Source organism: Pinus tabuliformis, chromosome 6 (genome assembly GCF_031772625.1).
Source record: "Pinus tabuliformis cultivar Carrire ecotype Pingquan chromosome 6, CPIR1, whole genome shotgun sequence".
NCBI classification, from domain to species: domain Eukaryota; kingdom Viridiplantae; phylum Streptophyta; class Pinopsida; order Pinales; family Pinaceae; genus Pinus; species Pinus tabuliformis.
Genome location: NC_142292.1, coordinates 2039304412 through 2039320061, shown reverse-complemented (window position 1 = coordinate 2039320061; position 15650 = coordinate 2039304412). Strand labels below are relative to the sequence as shown.

At 38.2% G+C, this 15650-nt stretch overlaps 1 protein-coding gene across 3 annotated transcripts in view; it reads right to left on the bottom strand.

Annotated features, from left to right (window-relative positions):
• Window positions 1-12175: 12175 nt before the first annotated feature.
• LOC149267433 (uncharacterized) overlaps window positions 12176-15650 on the bottom strand; it is a 33130-nt gene continuing 29655 nt past the window's right edge. For all 3 annotated transcript variants that reach the window (XM_089432693.1, XM_089432707.1, XM_089432702.1), the window contains one exon: window positions 12176-12829. In XM_089432693.1, coding sequence (XP_089288819.1) covers window positions 12740-12829 — 90 coding nt within the window. In that variant the 3' untranslated portion in view covers window positions 12176-12739. The remainder of the gene's footprint in view (window positions 12830-15650) is intronic.

Here is a 15650-nt window from a genome sequence, read left to right as displayed (position 1 = left end):
CCTATAGGTGTCTTTTTGAAGTCCGATTGCAAGAAAAGCCTCCAGAAGGCCACCTGGAACCTCCTATGACCCATCCACACCTTCCTACACCTCTTCAAACTCCAAATTCGCCCTCCATCGCCACCTAATTGCTACCACATTCACAAACAAATAAATTACATGCGTAACAACTTCACCTGAAAATACATAAAAATCCAAAAAGATGTTTTTTCTTATTTCTTTCTAGAAATCGTTTGAGTAGATCTTGTTTACTTCCTAAGTATGTAATGGCATTCATTTTATGGTTTTTCATCTCTCTTTCTGCAAAAGTAATATTAGTTGGTTAATTAGGGTTTGCTAGGTTTACTTCACATTTAAGTCTTCTTTTCATTTCTGCAAGTAGAGTAGCCTCTGTAGAGTAAGCTTTCCTTTCTTTCATCACATATAGAGCTTCTTTTAGAATCCATAGAAGTTGGATCGAGCTCCTAGTGATCTTTCACTAGCTGACCAAGTGACAGCTTGTAGTAAGAACTAGTACTTGTGCATACAGCACCGTCGCTTCCAAGTTTGTTACGAACTACCGGGTTGATAAAAGTAAAGTAGGAAGCCCAGGAGTTGCAGTGTTGTTGCTACAATACTAGTGCTCACCAACTACTGAGCATCTTTCTTTCTTTCTCCTACAGTCTCCTATTTATACTTTTTGCAACTCCATTTTGTTAAGGTGTGTATGGAGTAATATTTTGTCTTGCTATACCACACTTCCAACAGAAATTTCCACTATTATCTATCCTCTACACATCAATTTTATCTTATCTTAGATTTCGTGCAAAGGCCTCAAACTCTTTGAATTTGCCAGACTTTAGGTTTTTTCCTAAAAAAACCAATACAAGTATTTCTTGAGAAGTCATCTATGAATAAGACATGGTACACATGTTTACCTACTACACATATCCAAACGCATCAGTATGCACCAACTATAATATTCCCTCCACCCTCATAGCACCAAAGAAGAATCTTACCTGATTCTATTTCCCATATAATCAACATTCACAAAAATATAAATCCAGAGAGTAATTGGACATGCCTTCTACCATACCATTACTATTTAGTATTTATAAGCCCTTCCCTCGAATATGCCCCAATGTTTAATGCCACAATATAGTCTTTTCTCTAGAGACTATAGGAACTTTTCCTTCTTCAACTCCACTCCTAGGAATAATGAAACTATTGCATCCATCACTAAAACTTACACATAGTTTCAATCAAAACACCACTCAACAATACCATTGCTCCTCGAACCATCGTATAGATATCATTTTCAAACATTGTTTTTACATCTGCATTTCTCATATTGCTTACAAAAATCAAATTTCTAGCCTATCTTGGGATTTGTAGAACACCAAGGAGTATTCTAATCCTTCCACCCATGAGCTTTAACTTTACGTTTCATCATCCTATGATTCTAGTTGTCATCTCCTATGAAAAAGCATTGCCATCATATCTTTCAAGCTTACAAAACCATTATGTGTGAGGAGTCACATGAAAGGATGCCCCTGAGTCAATCATCCATGCCTCATGTTCTACATGTGTACTTCAACAAGCCAAGTACAAATTGTCTTTCTTTTGTGAAGGTTTTGCTTCTACAAAAGGAGCATAATCAAATGATTCAAATCCCTTCTCTTTCTCAACAATTTTGAATCTATAGTCTTTCTTATAATACCCTTTTATTCCACATCTCCAACATAGATTTACAAATTTTCCTAGGGATTTAGATCTTCCTTTAGATTTGGATCTCCTACTTGAGGACTTATTTTTATTTCTATTATGGGACTATCTTATAAATGAGGCATCTATTTTCTACATTTTCCATTTTTCTCATCTCATCTCCTCCAATAAAGAGGATAAGACTATTTCATCAAAACTTGAAGTAGTTGCATTATTACATATGGCAACAACCAAACTATCCCACGAGTCTGGTAAAAAACACAACAAATTAATACACTTATTTTCATATGAAATCTTAATATCAACATATAATAGCTAACTTACAACAATATTGAAGGTGTTTATATGCTCTATCACAAAGTCTCCACCATTAATCCTTTGTTATACAACTTTTTCTATAGAAACAATTTGTTCACTGGAAACATAGACTAATACAAAGTCCCTAACTGTTCCACAATGCCTTCACTATATCTTCCCCTAAATCATTCGATAAGACTGAATCTGACACAACCAAAATGCACTCCTCATCTTTCTATCCAACTTGGTTTGGTCTTCTATCGACATCCTTGATGCAGTATTGGATCCACAGTGATCCACTAATATTTGTCCACCAATAGATCTTTCATTTTGAGCTCCCACACCTCAAAATTTTGCCCACTGAATTTCTCGATATTTATCTTTGAACTACTCACCATTTCCTTCAACTACAAGAATCAATTCTGCAAATCACCCATTGTAAGAGTCTACCACGGGCCTGAGCCAAACCCTTTAACCACAAAAGCATCCCCTTGAAATCAAAATTGCACTAATACCAACTGTAGATTTTAACCTTGTACAACTAATTGTTGTGAATAAATTCTTATATATATATATATATATATATATATATATATATATATATATATATATATATTCTCATATATATATATATATATATATATATATATATATAGATATATATATATATGTATCACAAATCCATTTACACTAGATTAAAATATGATTGTAGTTTCTTAACTGGAATTAGAAAACCATAATATAAACAACCATGTGCCACAAAATCATCACCCCTTGTGACTCCCCACCCTCTCCCCCATTGTGTCTGTCGCAACATATATCACATGGGGGTAGTTGTGCAAAGAATATAACTGTTAAAATTGGAAATTAGGGCCAAACTCCATGTGGATCACCTTATTTATGGCTTATGATATTTTTCCTAGATTCCTCACATCGAGAGGTGTAGGATTGATCTAAATATCATCCGATTCCGATACGTATTTATGGAGATATGAATTTATTTTGATTATGGACAAATTGTCAAGGTCGGCCAGCGAACTTATGTGAGCTCAGAAGCCCAACAGTGACGTATATTCAACCTTAATGTTTGCATATAAATACAAGGAGCATTCTCCTCATTTGGACAATTCAATTCACTCATCTTCTCTCTCTCTCTCCTACGCATAAAAGGAGCCTTTCTCTCTCTCACACGTGTGGCTAAAAGGAAGACGTCCTAGGGCAAGGAAGACATAGAAAGAAGGATGTTAGGGCAGCAGGTCATCTCTTTGACCAACGTTAACCTTCCAAAAGTGTGGATTGGGTGTGGTTGCCTCTCCTACGCAGGCTGCAATTTTTGGCACAAAAGCCAAGGTGATCTGACCTCCGGTTTGACCGGTGTTGACTGCCCTAGTTTAGGGTTGTAGTTGACTTCAAAAATTTACAAATTGATTGTACTTTTGGGGCTATTCAAGGGCTATTTCTTCAGGTTGTTCGAGGACAATTTGACGGAAATTAACCAAACATTTTAGAAGACAATTTCAGCTAGTTTGACCAAGTTTGACTTTGTTGATCTAGGGTTCGCTGCTGTTGATATAAAATTACAGAATTCAAATTTTGTACTCCCTCTGCCGAACTATTGAAGATAAAAGAAAATTTGATCAAAGGGTTTCCCCGCATTGGGGTTTGTCCCTAGCTAGCTGCCACATTGTGTGTCTCTTGTCTTGGCTTGTTTTCTGTTGATCATTTTAATGTTCTATCTGCACTTCACTTAATGTATATGTGATTGCTAATATCTGGCTAATAAGAAGAAGAAAAAAAAGTAAACTGCTCTAAGCATAGAACATACCATAATTGAACATGGTATCAGAGCTAAAGTGAAGACAAAGCCCAAGCAAAAGCTAGAGCAAGAGCAATCACCAAAGAGAAGGTTGGCACGGCTATCCTAAAGAAATCATGGGGTCCTCAACACACTTCCTTGCTAAAGACAAACTCTGTGAGAAGTCTGACTATCACGGATGGAAGATGTCTCTCAGTCTAACCTTAGAAGAGCAGGAAGTGTTGGACCATGTGAGAGGTGGGATTGTTAAGCCTCCATCAAATGCCTCCGCTGCTGCTAGGAACAAATGGACCAAGGGAGAAGTCAAAGCAAGGAAGATCATTCAGGACTCTATCGATAAGCGCTTGGTGGCCTATGTTTCCGCGCTGAACACCTCCAAGGAAATCTACGATAGACTGGGGAGTTTATTTAAAGTTAATGATGCAAATCAAGTCTTGTTTCTTAGAAATAAGCTTAAGGAAATTAAGAAGGAAAAAGATGAGAGTATGCAAGCATATTTTTTAAGGATCACCAAGATCAAGAACGATCTCCTATCTATTGGGGAAGTAATTCCTGACATGGAAATGACACTCACAATTCTTGGAGCACTGCCATCTGAATGGTATATATTCAAGACTACTCTTCTCAAAAATAACGTAATTCCTGGATTTGATGAATTAATGGCCAGATGCATTCAAGAATAAACAAGGATGGAAGAGCAAGAAATGCCCATACTTAAAGGTCATCCCTCTGCCTTTTTTTCTCATATTAAAAGAAGAAACAATTCCGGGGCTAAATTCAAAGGAAAGGCTGGACAAAAGGGTGGAAGAAAAGGACGATGTTACAATTGCAATAAAACGGGTCACTATGCAAGGGAGTGCCCTGATAAAAGGGACTCACACCGGGACGATGATCAAAATCCCTCCCAAGGCAATCAAAGGAATGGCAGGTCAAATGGAAGAGGTAAAAGAAGTGTCGGAAATCAAGAAAGAGGACAACCATTCAAGAAGGCAAGAAATTCCAGGTATGAATCTAACACTGTTAACAATAAGCAAGATGAATATTATCTACCAGTGGCTCTCTTTACTACTACTCCCCTAGACTCGCTGGGAAATTGGCTTATTGATAGTGGTGCCTCAAGGCAATTCACTAGTTACAAAGAATCTCTCTATAATATGATAAAGAAGGAAACCAACCTAGAAATTGTTCTTGGAGATAATTCAAAATATCTCATGAAAGGCGTAGGAAATGTCACTCTTCAATTGAATTAGGGAAATACAATCCATTTACAAGATGTACTATATGTACCTGATCTCAAAAAGAACCTGGTGTCCATTTCGGCGATGGAAGAGAAAGGCTACAAGGTGGCCTTCAGCGATGGCAAGGTACGTGTATGGAAAAATAATTTTAAAGATGCTTTTACTCTTGGGTTTCGAGTTGATTCATTATATCAGGTCGAAGGAAGTCCTCTGGGTGTCATGTCTTGTTACACATCTCTTCAGTCCGAATTATGGCATCGGAGGTTTGCTCACCTTCATTATAAAGCTCTACCCAATGTAAGAAAAATGGTGACCGAGATGCCCGAGTTCAGATTAGAGCAAGAAGGTGTATGTCCAAGATGTGCCGAAGGAAAGCTCAAAAGGGGACCATTCCCCTCGAGCCAAAGGAAGACCTCTGATATATTACGGTTGGTTCACTCAGACATATCCGGTATGATGCCTGTGAATTCCTTGGGAGGATATTTATATTACCTCACTTTTACAAATGATTATTCTCACAAGACTTGGATATACTTCTTGAAAAAGAAGGATGAAGTGTTCTCCTGGTTTCGGCACTTCAAAGCCTTAATCGACAATCAAATTGAAAGGAAGATCAAGACCTTAAGTATTGATAATGGGACTAAATATGAATCCAATGAGTTTCATGACTTTTGCAAAGAGGCTGGCATTAAGAGGGAGACTACTACACCATATACTCCTGCACAGAATGGTGTGGCGGAAAGGAAAAATCGTACAATTGTGGAAATTGTTCGTGCTATGCTCCTTGATCAAAAACTTCTAAAATTTCTATGGGCCAAAGCTGCAAATACCACCGTATATGTACAAAACCAATGCCCTCATCAAGCATTGGGTTCCAAGACTCCTGATGAAATGTTCACCAGTAAGAAACCTAATGTATCTCATTTTAGAATTTTTGGAAGCCCTGTATATTTCATGTGCCTAAAGTGAAAAGGAATAAATTGGGTGCATCTAGAAAGAAAATAATCTTCGTGGGCTATAGCGAAAATACTAAGGGCTATAGAATCTATGTAGCTGGTCAAAGGGAAGTCGAGTCATGATGCCACCTTTAACGAATATATGGCTCTTAGCAAAGTAGACAATCTTCCTACTTTAAGGGGATCTAAAGACGTTGACACCAGGGAACCGAAGGAAAACGAAGATGAGACGATGCCCGATGTGGAAGAACCTATGGATCCTATTGATCCTCCTCCGCAAGAGCCTTCCTCTTCTAGGAAGAGGCCTTCATGGCTTAGGGGGACACTTGATGATGCTGAAGGACACATTGCACCCAGAGGAACCTTCCGTGAAAGTAAGACGCCGAACAAGTATCAAGGAAACCTGACCATCATGAGCACGATCATCCAAAATGAACCTTCGTCATTCATAGATGTTGTCAAGCATCAAGTATGGAAGGATGATATGACCGAGGAATATGAGTCCATTATGAAAAACGATGTTTGGGATGTGGTCCCCAAACCCCAGGACAAAGCAATTGTCACTTCAAAATGGCTTTACAAGATAAAGCATGCAGTTGATGGAAATGCGGAAAAGTATAAGGCTCGTTTTGTCGCTCGTGGCTTCTCCCAAAAGGAAGGTATAGACCATGACAAAATATTTGCACCTGTCACCCGATATACCACCATCTGCTCGATCGTAGCCCTTGTTGCTTCGCAAGGATGGAACCTACATCAGATAGATGTCAAGACTACGTTCTTACATGGTTCGATCAAAGAGGAGGTCTATGTGGAGAAACCCAAAGGATTTGAGATTTATGATCGAGAATCTCATGTGTGCGGGTTGACAAAGGCTCTCCATGGGCTAAAGAAAGTACCCTGAGCATGGTATGGGAGGATCAATAGCTACTTGATGAAGCTGGGATTCACTAGGAGTGAAGCCGACCCTAATCTTTAATTTAAGGTTATAGACGACAAGCCTCTCATACTGGTGCTATATGTTGACGACCTCTTTCTAACAGGTGCAGACCCTTTCATTCATGAATGTAAGAGGGAGCTGGCTTCTGAGTTCAAGAAGAAAGACCTGGGACTTATGCATTATTTCCTAGGACTGCAAGTCTGGCAAAACCAGGGGAGGTTTTCTTATCTTAAGGAAAATATGTGGTGAAGATATTGGAGAGATTCGGCATGGTGGACTGCAAGCCCGTAACTACCACGATGGAGCTTGACTTCAAGAAGTTAAGCGGTAGTGTTGTCGAACCTATTTTACGAAATGCTATCGAGTATCGTCAACTTGTCGGAGCATTAATGTTCTTGGTGAACTCTTGTCCGGATATATGCTTTGCAGTCAACACATTGAGTCAACAAATGGTTGAGCCTCACCACTCACATTGGATTGGTGCCAAGAATATGTTGAAATATCTTCGTGGCACAATCACTCATGGCTTGAGATACACTGCCAGAGATGTGAAACTACTTGGGTATACTAACGCTGATTGGGCAGGCAGTGTGGTGGACCGAAAGAGCACTTCTGGGTGTTGTTTCTCTTTGGGATCTGCCTCGATATCATGGATGAGCAAGAAGCAGAAGTCGGTGGCTTTGATCACCATCGAGGCAGAATACATTGCCTGCTGTGAGGCAGTCTGGTTTCGAAAGCTCTTCAATGAGCTGTTTGGATTTACATTGGATACCACCATGATCTTGTGTGACAACTAGAGCGGGATCCATTTATCAGAGAATCTCGTATTTCATTATCGCTCCAAGCATATCGATATCAGGGACCACTATATTCGAGATATTGTGCAGCGAGGAGCAATAAGGCTCCAACATATCGGTACAGATGAACAGGGCGTCGACATCTTGACAAACCCCTAGGAAAGATCAAATTCCTGACTTTCCGAGAACGAGTTGGTGTCGTTCAAAGACCCACTTATGAGGGTCGAGTATGATGTATTGAGCTCTGGGAGCTCCAGGGGGCACCAAGTACTTCTTGGAGTGACATGTGACCACAGGGTGACTCACCATCCCCTGGTGGTGCACTATGTACAGGGTAAAGGTTCAACCTTCCCCTGTGACACCCCGTGGCCACTATGGAACAGGATGATTAGTTCTCTTGTGGGCCAGAATGATTCGTTCTCCGTGGCCACTGTGGAATAGGATGATTAGTTCTCCTGTAGGTCAGGATGATTAGTTCTCCGTGGCATCCACTAGAAAAGATGATTCGTTCTCCTGTGGACAGCATGATTAGTTCTCATGTCAAGGCATCCTACCCATGCAGTGTGGGACTCATGGGAAGTACCTCTCCTCTAATCAATGAGCAGGGAAATGAGGATAGGGACCATAGTAGTACCACCGATGGACGCATCGTTGTATCTACCGTACTCCCTATGCTAGAATGACCTCCATTGATCTGGGATCAAGCAGATTGGGGTCACGCTGTACAGGACAGTGCATTTGATGGATGGATAGCAGCGACGGTCTAACGGATTGCAGATGAAGTTCTCCCTAGTTGAGAGGGAGTGTTAAAATTGGCAACTAGGGCCAAACTCCATGTGGATCACCTTATTTATGGCTTCTGATATTTTCCCTAGATTCCTCTCATAAAGAGGTGTAAGATTGATCTAAAGATCATTCGATTCCGATAAGCATTTATGGATATATGAATTTATTTTGATTATGGACAAATTGTCAAGGTCGACCAACAAACTTATGTAGGCTCAGAAGCCCAACAGTGACGTCTATTCAACCTCAACGTTTGCATATAAATACAAGGAGCATTCTCCTCATTTGGACAATTCAATTCACTCATCTTCTCTCTCTCTCTCTCTTACGCATAAAAGGAGCCCCTCTCTCTCTCACACGTGTGGCTGAAAAGAAGACGTCCCAGGGTAAGGAAGATGCAAAAAGGAAGACACTAGGGCAACAAGCCATCTCTTTGACCAGCGTTTACCAAGCGTTGACCTTCGAGAAGTGCAGATTGGGTGTGGTTGCCTCTCTTAGGCACGCCGCAATTTTTGGCACGAAAACCGAGTTGATCTGACCTCTAGTTTGACCAGTGTTGACTGCCCTAGTTTAGCGCTGCAATTGACTTCAGAAATCTACAAATTGACACTACTTTTGGGGTTGTTTATTCAAGCTGTTCGAACACAAGTTGACCGGAAATTGACCAAGCATTTTAGAGGTTAATTTTAGCTAGTTTTACCAAGTTTGACTTTGTTGATCTAATGTTCGTTGTTGCTCATATAAAATTACAGAATTCAAATTTTGTATTATTTCTCTCTACTGAACTATTGAAGATAAAAGAAGAATTGATCAAAAGGTTTACACGCATTAAGGTTTGTCCCTGGCTCGCTACCATATCTTGTGTCTCTTGTCTTGGCTTGTTTTCTATTGATCATTTTAATGTTCTATCTACACTTCACTTAATGTATATGTGATTGCTAATCTGTGGCTAATAAGAAGAAAAATAAGTAAACTGCTCTAAGCATAGAACATACCATAATTTAACAATAACAAATACCCAACACTTATAATCAGCATTCTTATATATTTTGCTTTTACACTACTACATGGTCCTTGTTTACTAGAAATAGCCTCCATACATAACAATCCATCTACTTATGGGATTAGAGGGTAGGATCGAACATTATATGCTTGAGAATCCCGCCCTAGGCGCAAAAACATAGTTGCATTGAAGTATACATTCTTATATTCTTGTATTTCCCTATGAATTGGATTGAAAAGAAATTAATTATTTGTTGTTGTAATTTATATTTTAGGTTTGGCCCCAATGTTGAAAATTCATATGAAATAGACCCGAGAAACATCAAGGTTGAGGAGAAATTTTGAATATGCATTTCTTAGATAAGAGAGGAATAACCTGTTAATGGAGTTTTAATTAACCCAACGTTTCAAAGTTCTAAGTGAGTCCATCTTCAGGGGATACACTAATAGTGTGAGAGAAGATTATGCATTTCTTATCATAGAATAGAAAATTTTGACTAGTATTAGAGCATTTCAACATGGTTCCCTATCTTAACTTAAACTATTCTATTAGTTAAGAGGAGGTAGGGTGTTTCAATGGTTCTATTCCTATAAGTGTTGCTTGACCTATTACAAGATTGGAATTGCAACTCTAGTGCACGGGGAGAAACCCTAGAAGCCCTCGAACAATATAGGGATGTTCTGCGTCATTTATGGTTGACACTAATGGAATGACACTCATAAGTAGGCTTCAAAAGTAAGTGGGGTCAATGAGAGGATTTGGGTGATGATGCACTTGTATTGTAAAAAAAAGGTAGGCTTCATTTCATTTGTAATGCCATCAAGGGATATTGTTGAGTTGGATAATGTTCTGTTTATTCCTAGTTTGAAGAAAATCTTCTCTCAATGTCTCGTATGAAAAATGTGCAATGTAAAGTTGTATTTGAAGGATAGTGGTGCACTATCAATGATTGTAGTCTAGCAAGTCCAAGGACTTTAGCCGGATATGTTCAAGATAATGGCCTTTAGAGGTTGATTGTTAATCATATGGCACTTGTACATGCTAATGGTATTTTGGGTGAGCCTTATAATTTTGAGCAAACATATATAAAGCATGTATGGTGAGATTCCATGGAGATAGGTTCAAAACCTATTATGAAATCAATCATTGTTTCCATGCTTGCCGCTATGAAATAGTGAAGGGTACAAGGACAAAGTTGTTGGATTCTCTCGAGAAGAGGGAATTGACCTTGATGAGAATCTTGCACTAATTACCACTGGTTTATATGCATGTTAGACTTTTCGCATTATTGTGCAAGTTCATATGGCAGCATTCCAAGCTCATACACACAACTTGAGTGGGCCTACCAATTAAGAACATGGGTTCTTCTCCTCATAGACCACACGTTCAATTCCAAAGGGGGTAGGATATTTACATGTAAGCAAGCTGTTATTGGTGGCTATTTGTGTGGTGTCGGAAAGATACCAACACTCTCACTCTCACTTTCAAGCTAAAAAGAGACATTATATTTGCCAAGTGCACCGCAATGTCCAAGATTAAGTCAATTGGATCTACCAGAGTAGTTGTGAGATGGAATGTTATCCTCCACACCTGAGTTCTATGCTTGTAAGTGACATGTTGAGCTCATAATGACTATATTGTTGAAACAGATTTGAATCTTGTTGTTAACCTGTACTATTCCCTGAGAATTTAAGGTTTTGCTTGACCACCATCATCACAATTAGGGTAAGTACCCAGGGATTTTCCCTGGAGAAAGGCATTCAAAACTTTCCTGTAAGTACATTTAAATTCAGGGTACACTGTCTAAAATAGATACATAAACCAATTTCCAATCAAAATTTCAGACCCGGCACACTGAAAAACCAGAAAAGTTGTCCAACATTTATCACCATAAACTGAAGGTATCTTTTTAGTTTTTCAATTAACTCCATAACATTTCATGAAAACTTTCGGATTTCTGCCGAGTAATACGTAAGGGTCATCGCATAACTAATTGAAGGGATAAAGTTTATACCCTACAATGATAGCAAGAACAAAACAAAAATAAAATAATAGTTCATATGGGTTGTCAAAACACAAATATCTAAGCATGTCTATAACCTTTGCAATCGAAGTTTTCAACTATATCAACTCAGTCAATAACAACATTATGTCCATCCATTATATATATCAGTTTAAAAAAGGGTGTTAAAAGAGTATTTAGCAAAGAGCTAAATCAACAGATTACAGAAGTCAATCCAGCACAACAGTAAGCGTATTCAATCAGTCTTGTGTGAAAATAATTATTGCTATTTTGTCAATATATGAAAGGTCTCTCCTGCAGCTATAAAATGAAACCCATCGCCCTTAAACCTATACCAAAGGGCTAACCCTATGATCTTTCCTGGCGTGGAGTACATGGAAATATTTCCCTTCAAAGATGCACAATTCCATGGAGGCTAGAGTTTTACTTTACATAAAGAACATAGACAAGCTATAATTTACAACAATATATGAAACATACTGTGTAGCAAACAAAGAGTCCTATAAGTTCTGACACAACACAATAAATAAGACGATCGTAAGTGTATATACACAGTACCTAACATTTTAGCAGAACCGTGCAACAATAACTTCCATTCTACCAAGCCAAGAAACTGTATGAAGAAACAAAAGACCTCTTCTATTTTTTTCATCAGGGTTGAAAGCAAACATATGAGAGTATATTTACAATACATAAGCGGAAGTGCAGATGTATTTTCCCAAAGCCGGAAGATAACGTCCACTTCATTAATGAAAAAAGTATATGTTTTCCAAGGAATTATTTTTCTGTGTACATGCTATGTCCGACTTATCTAAGGATGATCCAGGCACTAGAATCCCACACCACCAACCCATGTTGGACATACTGGACCAGTGACATAAAAAATACATACATTATATCACCCTTGAAGCTATTTAGAACTATATTACGAAGATTAGAGATATTTTAGTTATTAATTATTAAAGCCGATAAGATATGACTTCATGAAAAAGGGCACTATAGCAAAATAAGTAAACCCTATCATTGTACTGAGCATTCGCTGACAATAAATAAATATATCATCTTTTGAGATTATTTTCTGGCGGGTATGCCATTTCTTTCTTGTGAGCGTATATTGTCCATGTGTGCCCTTGTATGGTCGTGACAGAGACAGGTCAAAATTCTTTCAATGCCACCAGGGTATCAATCGAGACGACGTCTCTTCCGCTTAAGATTATCAAAAACCTCTCGAATGTCTTCACCTGTAACAACTTTTGACGTGTCTAAAGATTCCTGCAAAATGATTTACAACCAAAGTCATCAGCTCGCTCTCTCTCTCGCACAAACACAACACGAAATTGAAATATAACGCCCCTTGGTTTATTCATTGCTGAAAAAAATTAGATGAATTATTTTCATTGAAAAAATTACAGACTCTCCTGTGCAACAATCTCTCTATCTCACACAATACAGAATTGAATATAATATTATAATTTATAACCCTTGGAAATTTGAAGGTTTATTCATTGCTGAAAAAATTGGATGAATCAGTTTGATTGAAAATAAATTACAGACTCTCCTGTATAACAATCCATCCAAGGACTTACATGGATTGGCAAATATTGATAAAGTTCCTATTAAATTCTCTAAATCTCTATCCTGCTTGTATTCATAATACATATTGTTAACCTTGACGTCCAACAATAAAGGTTGGAGGAGTTTGGCAGAAGATGTATGATCCAGATCACTACACCCAGATGCGGATAAATTCTGCAACCAAGAGGTTCATGGCATCAGCCATTTACACAGGTGGTTTACAACAAACGTACGAGATATTTTTGTAAAATCCAATGTGTTGTGGATGAGCTGTGCGAGGTGATTGCTCCAGCAGCCTCGGATGGCCTGCTCAACTTATTTTGGGCTCATTGAAAGTTCCTTCTGACCTGTTCAAGAAGCCCCTCTGCTTATTTTTTGCTATGGTCAATTTGGGAAATTACATGGGAAATCCCTACCATTTTGCTGCAAACAGATATTTTCTTATTACACAATTTTGATGATGAGGTCAAACTATTTTTATCAATTTTAGACTGTTTTATCTTTCCTGATCTGTCTGGTCAAGCTCTGCTTTTCTCACATACCTCCTGCTTTGCCACAAAGTGAATATGAATCATCCTAATAATGTTTACCAGGCACTGCCAATAAGCACATCTCTAAATGGGTTTCCATTTTGGTGTATAGGGATATTAGACAACCCTTATCGAACATTATCATAATAGAAACCAGAATTGAACCAGTTGACCCCAAAATCATGAACCAGCTTGGAACAGGGAAAAAGATACAGAAAAAATACTACTCTCTCTCTCTCTCTCTCTCTCTCTCTCTCTCTCTATATATATATATATATCCAAACCATTAGACACAATCATGCAAAGTTTTCTTATGTAGATAGCATGTAAGAGTGAAAATAACTAAATGGCACTGAGTACAATACATATCTGAACCAAGATACATGAACATTGAGGCTTTAAATGAACCTCTAGAGTTCCACAATCAAAACATCTGAACCAAGATCCTTTGCATTCTCTGCATGAGTATCCCCGGAAGCACTTTGAATCAGCACAAGAACAGCACTGAATCAACATTCATTGTGGCATATGTCAAAGACTTCACAAGCTCAAAAATGAAGAAAGAGAGAGAAGGGTGAGGAAAATTCAGGAGGGGTATCATTAGATAAATGAAACTTAGGTTTTTTTAAATTAATTTTTCGTGTGTGGGGCCATGCTGATATGGAACAAGTCAAAACAATAGTTTTAAAAACCAGCTGGTTTGAACCAGAAATTTGTTAAACTGGCCAATTAGCTCACCTACAACAACTAACCAGCTGTGAACTCAGATTCAAAACCAGGTTCGTACCAGTGAGGTACCAAACCGGCCAGTTTGGTACTTGACTGGCCGGGTCCACAAAAAACTGGCCTGGTTCACTTAAGCATGCATGGAGCAAGGAGCTGCCAATAAGCACATAACACTGTAAACTGCTAGACAGAAAATGGGCAATGTTGACCATTCAAGTGTCAACTACCCCATGAGCAGAGTAAACATTCTATCATATTCAGAGCATTCAGAATTTATATTCAGGAGTCATCATCATCATACAGCTTCTGGTCATCATATCGTATTCCAAATTCTGCAACCCTATAAGGGTCATGATGTAAAAATGGTTCTAGTATGTTTATAAATTCTTGTAACACATCTAGGGAGTTTAAGATTTTTGCTAGAGAGTTTCACTCTAGGGAATTTTTTTTCCTTAGCTAATTATTTGTGTTTCTCAACACTAAATAATTGGTTAAGTTTTTCTCCCACACATCCCCCAAAGCTAGAGTGGGGCTTGATGATGAAGTCTTAGGTGAGTCCTACTGTATAGAGTCTATGTAAAGTGTCATACTAGATCATGTCTAAAGTTTCGCAAAATTTAGTTATGTCTACGGATCAGTTTTTTAATTGTCAAAATTCCCTTTCTGAACAGGATTTTTATGTAATATTTGATGTAAAGATGTAAAAAGTATTGTCTATAAAAGTTGTAGGGGGTTCGGGTACTTAAAATTACACCTGAACTCTTCAACTTTCTATTTAGAAACACTTTGAGGGTGGGAAAATATGTTAATACCCTTCTAGAGTCACACTTTCTATTTTCCGGCAAAAAATGGCAACATAATTAACCAGAAATTGGTCAGAAAATTAAAATGAGAGAACAATAAACAAACAAAAAATCTCTCCAACTAAAGGAAATTAAAAAAGGATGTGCACTTTCCCAAGAAAAAAATCTCCACAAATCAAGCAAGGAAAAATCGCAGGGAAAAATCATTGGTCCAGAAAAATCATTTTTTTGTGTGAGATTGTCCAAGGTGGTTAAGCTGAATGAGAATTTCAAAAAAAAATTGGAGAAAAATATTTTTGGACCGGGATCAAATACTTTGGGTCAATTCAGTTCCATCTGCAGGGAAATCAAATTTCATCAAGGGTCGGGATTATTTTGACGTGGATCAACGCCTCAACTAACCATTTTCTTCTGGCATCAAGTGAAATTTGTGCAACTCGTTGGTGGAGAGGGACCTAG